Below are 13,003 nucleotides of genomic sequence, written 5' to 3'. Positions count from 1 at the left end.
CACAGCTGCCTCCAATCCTGGCTCTACTATTTAAAATCTCCATTACTCTCAGCAAGTTACTCACTTTTCCTTATCTGTAAGAAGTACTAACAGTGGCAGCTTCCTGGTACTGTTGAGTAATTGAGAGCCCACCTTGTAGCTGCTCAAGAAAGGTAACTAACCCTTGAGTCCTCCTCCCTCCTCTTAATATAATAATTGTTAATAAGCACCTTGACTTGGTTGGGAGGCAGGAGGATTTTATTAAAACCTGGCCCAGTCCTGGAAAACATGAATGCCCCAAGCTCTGAGCATCTGGTGTAACCTGTGCCCGTTGAGAACAACTCCCCTAATGTGAAACCTCAGCAAACAGGACAGTGGCCTGGATCTTCCTGGGTGGCTGCAGTGGCCTGCTCTGTCTAATTAGGAAGTCATTCTGAGTCTCTGAGGGTTTGAGACTAACCTTGAAGAAGTAGCTGCCTCTACACAAGCCTTTTAATTAAACACTCGTGTTTACGTTCCGAAGTTTATTGAATCATTTTCCCCAGTGTCAGGAATCACAACCTGATGTTTGACAAAGCCCGGTTGCTTTGAGTAATGGAAAAGTACAAAATGAGGAGGCTTCACCAAAGCTGTGGGGTGACACAGGCGCCACCTCTGTGCCAGGCTGCTCTGATGCCTGCAGCATCCCCTCGTATGCAGGGTGGGTCCAGTGGAGCAGTTCCTGGTCCCTGCCTTAGACCTGGAGCTTGAGATTCCAAGACTTCTGATGCTAATTAAAAATCTGAGCCCACCCACAGGTGGACCAGGGGCTCCTGGTACCGAGGAGCTATGCCTGTGGGCTTCCAGGTGCCAGGGATACTATGCTGAACCAGCTGTGAACGTGCCAGTGGCTCTCTCTTCAAGACACGATATTATTAGAGAGGCAGAATTCATGCTGCAAATATTATCAGGACAATTTCGTGCTAAGCTGGGTGTGATGATTACAAAGCAGTAAGAGCCACCACCTACTTATTGCTTACTATATGCTGGGATCTTGAAATTTGTTATTTTATTTATCGCCCCTCATATCCTGCTGTCTGAGTCCATGCTGTGTCCACATAGTAATCTTCCTTGTGGAGAGGGCAAACAGGTTGGCCTCTGGGGGTGACTTCTGGTTGATTCTGGAGTCTTCGTCTCCAGAATGATTTCTTTCCCACTCTAACCTGGCAGAGCACTTGGCACATAGCACTCCTCTTTTTGCCCTTGAACCCATTTTCCCTGAATCTCCACAGCTCAGCAAGGTCATCCTTGAGCTCTGGCCACATCCTACACAGGGCACCCTCATCTGGCACCCTCACCCTGCAGAAATGGTGACAATCAATGATACTTTCACGGTTTCATCAGCACCCAAGTGTGGGACAGCCCTGTGCTTGAGAAAAACTGCTGATACTCGACACTGGAGTGGCTCCTGGTAGTGGAGGAATCCCTGGGTTGTCTGTACCCTGATTCTCAAAGCCTGGTCCTTGGAGCAGCAGCAGCAGCAGCAGCGTGGGGTGAACCCTGCAGTTTAATTCTTAACAACCCTCTTGTAATCCTGACACATACTCAAGTGTGAGAACTACTGGTCGAAGTTCTCCAATCTGCCTGCATGTCAGAATCACCTGGGCAATGGAGTTGTTTATAGATGAACTTAATTTTAAAAATATATTATTTAAACTAAACTTCACTTTTTAAGCAGTTTTAGATTTACAGAAAAATTGGAGCACCAACACGGAGAGTTTCTATATAACCCACACTTAGTATCTACTATTAATATTAACATCTTACATTGGAATGATAACTTTGTTAAAATTGAAGAACCAGTATTAATACATTATTATGAACTAAAATCCATGCTTCATTTATGTTTTCTTAGTTCTGACCAAATGTCTGTACCAGAATCCCATCCAGGACACTGTATTACATTCAATCATCATGTCTCTTCAGATTCCTCTCGGCTATGACAGGTTCAAAGACTTTCCTCCTTTTCAATGGCTTTGAGAACTTTGAGGATGGCTGCTCAGGACTTTGTAGAATGTACCTCAACTGGGATTTATTTGATGTTTTTATCATGATTAGAATAGGGTTATGGGTTATTAGGAGGAAGACCCCAGAGGTCATGTGCCCTTCTCATCACATGCTAATCAAAGGTGTAGATTGTGAACATGACCTGTCACTGTGGATGTTGACCATCATCACCTGGCTGAGGCATGTTGGCCAGGTTTCTCCACTGTAAAGGTACTCTCCCATCCCCCTTTTCATACTGTGCTCTTGGGATGTGAGTCACTGTGTGTAGCCCACACTTCATTGCCTTAAGGTTGGAGTATTTCTATAAATTTTTGGAAGTTTTCTGCATGGAAGATTTGTCTCTTCTGCATTTAAGTATTTATTCAGTCATTTATTTGTATTTATATGGGCTCATGAGGTGGAAGGATCACCTGAGCCCAGGAGGTCGATGATGGGATGGCCGTGAGCATGGCACTATACTTAAGCCTTGGCAACGGAGTGAGACTCCAACTCAAAAAAAAAAAAAAGTGCTTTGTTTTGTGACTGTAGGATTTCAAATCATTTGAGTGAATACCTAAAAGGCAATTGCTAGATTGTATGGCAAGGCTATGTTTAGCTTTTTAAGAAAAGACCAAACTGTCTTACAAAGTAGCTGTACCATTTTTCCCATCAGCAGTGAATGAGAGTTCCTGTTGCTCTGTATCCTTAGTAGCTATTGGTATTGTCAGGTTTTTGGATGTTAGCTAATCTAATGTATGTGCAGTGGCATCTCTTGGCTTTAATGCCCTTGCTTTAATTCCCTAATGAAAAATAATGGTGCATGCCTTTTTAATATGCTTATTTGCCACCTGTATAACTTTGGTGAGGTGTCTTTTCAGAGGTTTTGACCATTTAAAAATCATGTTGTTTGTTTTCTTATTGTTGCTTTTTCAGAGTTCTTTGTATAATTTTGTTACAAAAATCTTTGTCAGATATATATTTTCCAGAGTATTTTCATAAAGTATGTGGCTTATCTTTTGATTCTCTTAACAAGCTCCTTCAAAGAACAGTTTTTAATTACAGCTTATCAGTTTTTAATTTCATTTTGGGTGTTGTATCTAAAAACTTACTGCCAAACCCAAGGTTTCTCCTGTGTTACCTTGTAGGAGCCTTATATTTTTGCATTTTACATTTAGGTCTGTGATCCATATTGAGTTAGTTTTTGTGCAAAATGTAAGGTATGTGTTTAGCTTCATTTTTAAAAAATCTTTTGCAAATGGACATTCATTCATGTCAGTACCATTTGTTGAGCAAGACTATTCTTTCTCCATTGAATAGTCTTCACTTTTTTTTCCCCCCAAAGATCACTTCACTATCCTAGCATGGGTCTATTTCTGGGTTCTCCATTCTGCACCACCGACCTGTATGTCTTTCACTAATGCCATATTGTCTTGATTACTGTAGCTTTATACTAAGTCTTGGAGTTGAATGGCATGAGTCCTCTGACTTTGTTCTTACTCTTCCATTATCTAGGTTTTTTGCCCTCTAAAATCAAGTTTGGAATCAGTTTGCCAATAGCTACAATATTCTGCTGGGATTTTGATGGGGATTACACTGTGTTGAGCCTTTCAGTTCATGAACACAGAATATCTCTCCATTTATTTAGATTTTCTTGGTTTCTTTCATCTGAATTTTGCAGCTTTTCACCTATAGTTCCTGTACAAGTCTTGTTAGATTTATATCTAAGTATTTGATATGAATGCTGCCATAAATAGCAGTTTTTAAAAGTTTCAAAAATTGATAGGTAATAGTTGTACATATTTTGGGGTACATGTGATAAATTTTGATACCTTCATACTATATGTAATGATCAAACCAGGTAATTGCAATATCCATCTTTTATTTTTTATATTTATATTATTTTATACCCATTATTTATATTTTATTTGCATTGAAAGCATTCCAGTTCTCCTTGTCTAGCTACTTTGAAACATACAATAAATTTTTGTTAACTATCATCTCCCTGTTGTACTATTGTTTACAAGATATGTTTTTTAAATGTCACATTCCAGTTGCTCATTCTGGTATGTGGCCAAGTAACTGACTTTTGTCTTTTAACCTTGTATGCTGTGACCTAGCTAGATTTGCTTATTAGTTCCAGGAGTGGTTTTTTTTTCTTCTTTCAATTTTTTGGTGCTTTCTATGTAGACAGTTTTGCTATCTGTGGACAAAAATCATTTTATTTCTTTCTTAATCTCTATAACCTTTTATTTCCTTTAAAAATCTTTCAGCACTAGCAAGGACTTTCAGTGTGATATTGAATAAGAGAGAGACTATCCTTTTTAAAATTTCTGATTTTAAGGGGAAAACATCCAGTTTCTCATCATTAAGCATGATATGACCTGTAGGTATTTTGTAGATGTTCTTTATCAAGTTGAGAAAGCCTCTTTCTTTCTTTTTCTTTATTTATTTAAAAATTTTTAATTTTAAAGATGTGGGGCACAATTCAGGGTTAGTTGTACAAATGTTCATTATGCAGGTATCCTTGCTGATGACTCTGCCCCCCACCCTCTTGGCAGTTTCCCACTACTGCCAATCCCCCACAGCCCCTCCCCTGGCAGTTTCCCACTACTGCCAATCCTTTTCTTATAGTATTATGATAATTGTTGAATATCCACTTATGAGTGAGAACAGGTTATACTCAGTTATTTGTTTCTGTGATAGATCACCCATTATTATAGCCTCCAAGTCCATCCAAGTTGTTGCAAAGTTTACAATTTTGTCCTAATTTATGGCTGCATAATATTCCATCTTGCATATGTGCCATATTTTTAAAATTCAGTCCTTTTTCGATGGACAGCATGGTTGGTTCCAAGTATTTGCTGTTGTGAATAATGCTGCAATAAACATGCATGTGTAGGTATCTTTTGCATAGAATGATTTGAGTTCTTCTGGGTATATTCCCAGTAGGAGGATTATGGGTTCATATGGAAGGTCGACTTTTGGATCTTTTAGGAATTGCCAAACTGTTTTCCATAGGGGTTGTACTAGTTTACACTCCTACCAACAGTGTAGAAGTGTTCCTTTTTCACCATATCCTCTCTAGCATCTGTTGTTTTTTGAGTTATTGATGATGGCCATCCTGACTGGAGTTAGGTGGTATCTCAGTGTGGTTTGAATTTGCATGAGAAAGCCTCTTTCTATTGGACTTTGTCTAATGCTTTTTCTATATCAATTGATATGATTGTATGATTTTTCTTTTTTAATCTTTTGATGCAGTAGATATTTTAACCAGCTATTCAAATATTGAGCGAGCTTTGCATACCTGTTTGTACCATGTAGTTTTATTTACACATTAGCACATCGTTGGCTTTGATGTGCTAATATTTTGTTGAAGATTTTTGTATCTGTGTTCATGAGAGATATTTGTCTGTGGCTTTGTCTTCTTATAATGTGTTTATCTGGCTTTGGTAGTATGGTAGTGCTGGCGTCATGGAGTTAGGAGGTATGGGCCTGGTGCTTTCTTTGTTAGCAGATTATTAATTATTGATTCAATTTCTTTCATATATACAGGCCTATTAGGATGATGTATTTTTCCTTGTATATATTTGGAAGTTTGTGTCTTTCAAGAAATCAGTCCATTCATCTAAGTTATCAAATAAATGGGCAGAGCAGTTTTTTATAGTATTTCTTTATTATTCTTTTAATGTCCATAAGATCAATAGTGATAGCCTCTTTTATTTCTGATATTGGTAATTTGTGTCTTTCTGTCTGTCTCTCTGTCTCTCTCGTTCTCTCTCACACTCTCTCCTCTCTCCCTCTTTTGTTTGTGGGTGGGGACTGCAAAATGTTTTCAAGGTACACATTTGAGCATCTTCCAGATCTGCTTCAGATGGAGATTTGGGGTTCACAGGCTTGGGCATGCATTCTTTAGAACAAACATCCTAGTAGCTTCTGACATGTCTCTCCCGGCAGGCTGGAGATTGGAAACCATCATACGTCTGGGTTATTTTGTTACTAGTTTTCACGTTTTAGCAGTTTCCTCTCTGTCCACTTGTGAATACTAATACATAAAATAGAAGAGTGAAAAGCCTTTGTAATTGGTTAGGGAGAAGAGGAGAGAGACAAGAAGACCCTGTCTGCTTGGGATTCACCTCCCTCATCTCAGGGCAGTCCCAAAGGAAGCACCAAAGGTCCCAGAGCCCCATCTGTGGTTCTCATATAAATGGGATAATGCCTGTGGAGTGTGTTAGGATGGTGCTTAACACATAATATGGATTGGATAAAGGTCAGTGGCTGGGGTTGCTCTTGTTAATAACTCCTTGTCTTAGGTTTCACCAGTGGAGAGGGCTGCCTCTCACGGTGGTCAGTGTGTTCTCTGTTGCTAAGACATCTGAGTAGAAGCTAGATGCACATAGGCCACTGTGTGGGAGACAGGAGTCAGGGACTGCATCAGACCTTCACAGAGAACCCTCCAGGTCCTCTTCTGAATTTGGAGATGTAGGAATTAAGCCTTGCTCTTCCTCCCTCCATACCCTAGAACAGAAGGTAGCATGGGGCTCCCAGATACATCTGAGCCTTTCCCCGCATTCTCAGGGAATGCTCTTATGGGATTGTGGCCTGTGTCAATTTCTCATGTTGTTTATCTGGTTTTGGAAGGCTCTACTATGGCCAACGGGGGATTGAACCTGCACAGCCCGGTGAAGAGGAAGCTGGAAACGGAAAAGGATTATGTCTTTGACAAAAGGCTCAGGTACAGCGTCCGCCAGAATGAAAGCAACTGTCGGTTTCGAGACATTGTCGTGCGGAAAGAAGAGGGCTTCACTCACATCCTACTGTCCAGTCAGACCTCGGATAACAACGCACTGACTCCCGAGGTAAAAGGCTCCTGCCCAAGGGGCTCAAGGTGGGCTGGGCTGTGGTTCTCTCTCATTCAGAACAGTACATGGGCTTTCTCTTTTCTTCCATTGGGGAGTTGATGAAAATAACTGACATGCATAAAAACTTGACACAGGGTACAATTTGCTATTCACTTTACATATGTTATCTCATTTGATCTTTGTGGCCAGGTAATGATGAAGACCACAGGACACAGAGAGATTCACTCAACTGATCCTGGTCACAGACTTAGTCAGAGAGTGGACCCAGAATCCAAGCATTGTATCTTGGGCTTTTCTAACTAAACTTTACTGTAATCAGCATTTCTTTGCTTTAGATAGAATTCACTCAGTTAATAGATCTGTATCTATATTTTATTGCGACAGAACTCACATATCATAAATTTCACCATTCAGTTGTCTCACTGTTCACAATAGCAAAACTATAGAACCTTACTGTTCATCAAAAATGGACTGGGTAAAGACAATATGGTACATAGACATGATGGAGTACTTATGCAGCCATAATGAAGAACAGAATCATGGACTTTGCAGCAAATTGAGTGGAGTCGGAGACTCTCATACTTAGTAGTCTATCACAGAAACAAAGAACTGAATACCACATCATCTCACTCATAAGTGGCACCTAAACATTCATCATATTAACTCCAGGGGGGATGAGTAGTCACTGGGCACTGCTGGGAGTGGGCACGTAACAACACAAAAAGCGCCTGGTCCTGTACCAGGGGGAATGAGGGCCAGCTGGAGGCCCAGACTTCACCTGCATGCAACCTACTTGCATGCAGTTAAGTAGTTAAGTAGTTAATTCTCACTTGTACTTCACATCTCTGTAATGAAATAAAATTTAATTGAAAAGAAAATGCACAATTCAGAGGTTTTCAGTATTTTCCCCAGGTTACGGCAGCATCACCTCTATCTAATTCTGGAACATTGTCACCACCCCGAGAAGAAACCTCACGCTCAATTAACAGTCACTTTCATTCTCCTCTCCTCTAGGCTCCTGGAAACCACTCGTCTACTTTCTCTCTCTGTGGATTTACTCAATCTGGACGGTGCATATAAATGGAATCATATAATATGTGGTCTTGTGTGTCTAGTTTCTTTGACTTAGTGTGTTTTCAGTGTTCATCCGTGTTGCAGTATGTATTCATACTTCATTCCTTATTATGTCTGAATAATATTCCATCGTGTGGATAGGCCACATTTTCTGTGACAGTTTTTCAATTTGGTGGGCATTTGGTTTGTCTCTACTTTTTATTTTTATGGATAATATTGCTACAAATATTTGTGTACAAGTTTTTAGGTGAAGGTATATTTTCAGGTTTCATGGGTATGTTTCTAATTCCCAATATAATTTTCCCAGACCATCTGGGGTAGGGGGTAGAGTGGTAAATGACAGTGACAAGGGTAGGGTAGGTGAGCAGGGACTCTGTGTGCTCTGTATTTGGTATTTCTCTCATGTTATCCTACCAGCTCCCTTCTGATATAGGATTGTTACGATCTACATCTTATAGGTGAGAGCATTTAGGCTTAGGGAACTCACCTGGGCTGGAAACTGGTGGCTTAACCAAGTACAAGGGGGGACCCCCACCCCCCAAAAAGCTGGAATTATCTGTTTGAGGGAGGGTCCCTTGTAGTACAGGCTTCCCCCCACAAAGTGAGTGTTCTAGGAACCCATTGGCATCAGTGGACCAGCTAGCATTGTTGTAAGAGGCTGTGTTTAGTTAGCTTCAGAATATTAGTTTAGAATATTTATTTGGAGATTATTTCAACACATTTGCCCATTTCGTGATGGGTGATTTATAAGTGTCCCTGCCCTCACCATGCTGAGTGCTCAGCAGTTTTTGACCCAGAATGGCATGGCCGCTCATGCCCCAACCTTCCTATTCATCTGATCTCACCCCAAATGACTTTTTCTTGTTTCCCCGGATGAAAAAGTCCCCAAAGAAAAACATTTTGCCAATGTGGAAGAGGCGAAACAAGAAACAGCAGAAGCACTAAGAGGCACCGAAAAGGACAAGTTCATTTTTTGAGTAGTGGAAAAAGTATCTCGGTAGGTGTATAGCATCAAAGGGAGAGTACTTTGAAGGTGACTGAAGTTTAAACATGTAAGAATAAGTATACGTTTCTATAAATAAATTCCATTTTTCCTGGGGTCTCCCCTCATAAGTGTCAGGAGGACAGGGGCTCTTGCTGCTCCTGCTTGCCATTTAATCTCTTACATTCAGCCTAGTGCCTGTGTCCCTCAACTCCAACCCCCCCTTCCTGTCCTTGTAATATCCTGTGCTCTCTTTTTCCTAATAGCAATGAACCATGGAGGGCCAACCCCAAGGGTGTGTTTTGGGGGGCACAGCCAAAGGGGAGGCCATTCATCCAGACTGGAATGAGAGAATGACCTGGTGCTACCCAGTGTGTTCAGTGCCTTCAGGGAGGCCCAGGAAGTGGACTGTGGTGGGAGGTGCTATGTTCTTGAACTTGTGATCACATGACTTTTCATTATGAGTTATATAGATTCTGGTTCTTGATGGAATTGTGAGTGTGGTCATCTGGAGTGAACGAAAGCCTTGGTGAAAGCCTTTGAGGTTGGGGGGCTGTTTTTGTCCCTGCCTAAGCAATGTATTTGTGGGCCTCTCCCTTCTTCACATCCAGCTGAAGCATCCTCAGTTTCTCTGCTTTGTAGACCTTTGCGTAGAATTCAAAGAAGTCCAGAGCCCGTTCTTTATCCCCAAAGCAGCTCTTCATATGTTTATACACCTGGAAATCTCATTATTTTGAGCATCATGACACATCCACACAAGACCGATTCTTCTTGGACTTTTTCTACTTCACTACTTTTTAAAAGCATGCTCTAAAAAGATACAGTGCTTTCCTTCAATACATCGAATACATGTGAAGTCTCCCCAGTCATTCTGTCTCTTTGGAGCAGCTCTGTAAGGTAACTGTTGCCTACTCATCATGAAAAATGCATCGTGCTCGAATGATTTAAAGCACACAGTTTCTCACCTCCAGAACCTCAGGCTTGGTTAATTAGGGTTCCTTTCTTAATCATTGCTGGTTGGTTACAGTACGGGAGGAAAATAGTAAAAGTTACTGATCTGGTATTTTCAGCTGCCTCGACAGCCAAAGTGGATTGACTATGTGGGTGAAATGAAGAGGTGAGATGAGAGAAGGAATGCAGATTTTGGAGTCTTGCAGACCTGGGTTCCAATCCTGCCTCCACAAACTTATCACTCTGTTGCCTTGGGAAATTACTCTGCCTCCCTGAGTATTTCTTCATTTATAGAAATTGTAGTGTCTTGCCGTTGAAATTATAGATAATGTATGCAAAGAGGCCCACAGAGTGCCTGGCATACAGCAGGTATCTAGTCAATGTCATTATCATTGTTAAGATAAAACAGAGGCCCTTGAAGGTCCACTAGCAGCTCCAACCTTTCTCATGAGTGAAGGGACTGGAAGGGAACCATTTTCACAGATATAATTAAATGTCTTTTTCTAGTTGTATATGTGACATCAGTTGGATTGGCCCCGCAGGCAGAAATTCATACGTTGCCAGATGCATTAAGTAGATTCTGAGGCTAGTAGGTATGTTGTAATGTTTCCCCTGTCTGGAATACAGCAGAGAACCAGAAGAGGAGCAAAAATGCCCCCTAGAGAAAGAGCCAGCAAAATGGGTTGAGCAGAGTCTCTGTGATTGAAATCTCATTCACGTCCTCATTTGGAGAGGTCCCCATACCTTCCTTCAGTGCTCTTGGCTTCAGCCATCCCTACCAACACCCTCGGAAACACACCAGGGACACAGGAGTCCCCTTCACAGCCCTCTTGTCATGCTTCCATATCCAAAGCTGTCCCAAGACTGTCATTCTTGGATAGCTCTCTAATATGTTGATGTCTCTCTATTTGCATCATAACCATTAGTCCAAACCATTAGGCCACTTTTTCTGGACTGTTGTAATTGCCTCCTATAAAGTCTACCCACTTACATGCTCCCTGCCCTGTGATCCATTATTAAAAGGCAGGTAGAAGGATCTGCTGGAAATGAAACTCTGATAAAGTCACCCCTTACACACACACACACACACACACACACACACACACACACACACACACACACCCCCAATGTGTCGATGGCTCCTGATCACCCTGGTTAACAATCAGAACCCTCAATGTGGCCTGCGAGGTGGAGGTAGTTTGACCTTATCACATAGCCCACATCACACTTACCTCCTCCCCTTCTGCACTTCAGATAGTCACCCTGCTTGCTTTCATGCTCACACTTGCTACAGGGCCTGTGTGCATGCTTATTCCTCTGACTGGAGCAGCTTTTCATTTCTCCTTGTTTCACTAACTCTTGGTCTTCCTTCTGGTCTCAGCTTGGCCGTCACTTCACAAGACTCCCCTAATCTTCCTGACGGGTCATCTCTCTCTCATGGACTTCCCTATACCACTCAGGCTTCCCTCTGGAACTCTTCACTGTTGTTAGTCTACACATATTTGGGTGGTTAGTTGTTAAATGTCTGATTTTCCCACTCCACAATTAGATGATACACTTCTTGAGGGGAGGTAAAGACTACCATTCTCTCAATTCAATAAACACTTGTTAAATTCTTTTACAAGAAAGGTTCTGGCCTAGGTACATAAGGGATATACAGATGAGAAGTATATTATTTTAGTTCTTAAGGGATTGCATTAATAGCTATGTTAACAAATTGCTTTAAACGTAGTGTTTTAAATCAACACATGTTTATTGTCTCATAGTTTCTGCGGGTCAGGAATCTGGGTGTGGCTTAGCTGGGTGCTTCCAGCTCAGTGTCTCTTGTAAGGCTGTAGTCAAGTGTAGGCTGGGGCTGCAGTCTCACACAAGGGCTCGGTTGGATGATGATCCACTTCCAAGCTCAGCCACGTAGTGGTTGGCAGGTGTCGGTTCTCACCAAAGTCAGCTGTTCCTGGGTAGGTGGGCCTCTCCTGAGGGCCACTCATGATGAGGCAACTTTCCTTCCCCAGAGCAGGAGCACTGAGAAAGAGGGATAGCAAGAGAGGATGACCAAGACAGAAACTATAATCTTTTTGTAACCTAATCTCCTTTTGAAAGTGAGTGGTCATCACTTGGGCATCTTCTGTTGGTTAGAAGCCAATCCTTTCTCAAAGGTAGGAGATTACAGAAGGAGTTTGAATACCAGAGGTTTAAATCACATGGGAGGCAGGATACGGTAAGGAGGTGCACATCCTACAAGGGAGTTTGTCCGAAGTATCAAGTAAGGATTTAAAGTATTCGGGGTGTTGGGGGATGGGAGGTGGTTACATTGGAGATGGGTCTGGGTTGACTGGAATTCAGTAAGTATGATGAAGTTCCAAGAGGAACCCTGGTCTGTTCCTCATTTATAGTGGATTCTGATGAATTTGGTTATCTGGTTCCAAGTCCATGGCAGATCAGAAGTTAAAAGTCATAGAGCAGGGAGTGTGCCCAGACACCACCAGCAGGTACAAATGATGGCTAGAAAAATGTATAATGAGGAAAACACATTTATAGAATAGATTTACAACTTCAAAATACACAGCAGTCTGGGACTATTTGTTATAGGATCACACTGCAGAAGCTTCTAAGGGGAATTGATCTGTTATAGGCCAGGAGGTGACCATTGAGAAGTAGTTACAAGCATACCATGTATTCTGTTTAAGAAGGAAATGAGTGTGGAGTAATTTTAGAACTTTAACAAAAACTAGTTACATTATAAAATTTGGAGTCCTTCAAGAAGGTGGAAGAATCCTCAGCCTTTGATCCAAATTGAATTCTCAACACCAGAAATATGTACTAACTAGATATAACTTTCCAAAAAATCTAATGTGTTAATAGTTATGCTGTATCAATAAAACATACATTTATTTTCAATTTAATTCATAAAGAAGGTGACTGTTCTCTTAGGTCTTGCTTTTAATAATTGCAGGTAAGTGTGAACTCAGACAGAGAGACAGAGGCTGTTCTGTGAAGTCATATGTAGAATTACAGTTCATCTTTTTTTTTTTTTTTTTGAGTTGGAGTCTCACTCTATCGCCCAGACTGGAGTGCAGTGGCCGCTTCCGGCCACCGCAGCCTCGACCTGCTGGGCTCCAGTGATCTTTCCACC

The 13,003-nt window shown here is 41.4% G+C and overlaps 1 protein-coding gene across 1 annotated transcript in view; it reads left to right on the top strand.

The window, feature by feature from the left end:
• Positions 1–13,003, top strand: part of CDYL2 (chromodomain Y like 2) — a 103,390-nt gene that overhangs the window by 65,622 nt on the left and 24,765 nt on the right. The window contains exon 5 of the mRNA XM_008064970.2: positions 6,643–6,860. Coding sequence (XP_008063161.2) covers positions 6,643–6,860 — 218 coding nt within the window. The remainder of the gene's footprint in view (positions 1–6,642; positions 6,861–13,003) is intronic.

The sequence above is a fragment of the Carlito syrichta genome, unplaced genomic scaffold, assembly GCF_000164805.1.
Source record: "Carlito syrichta isolate Samal-C Ts95f unplaced genomic scaffold, Tarsius_syrichta-2.0.1 Scaffold308119, whole genome shotgun sequence".
NCBI lineage: Eukaryota > Metazoa > Chordata > Mammalia > Primates > Tarsiidae > Carlito > Carlito syrichta.
The sequence above is the reverse complement of the archived record's forward strand: the minus strand, read 5'-3'. Positions and strand labels throughout refer to the sequence as shown.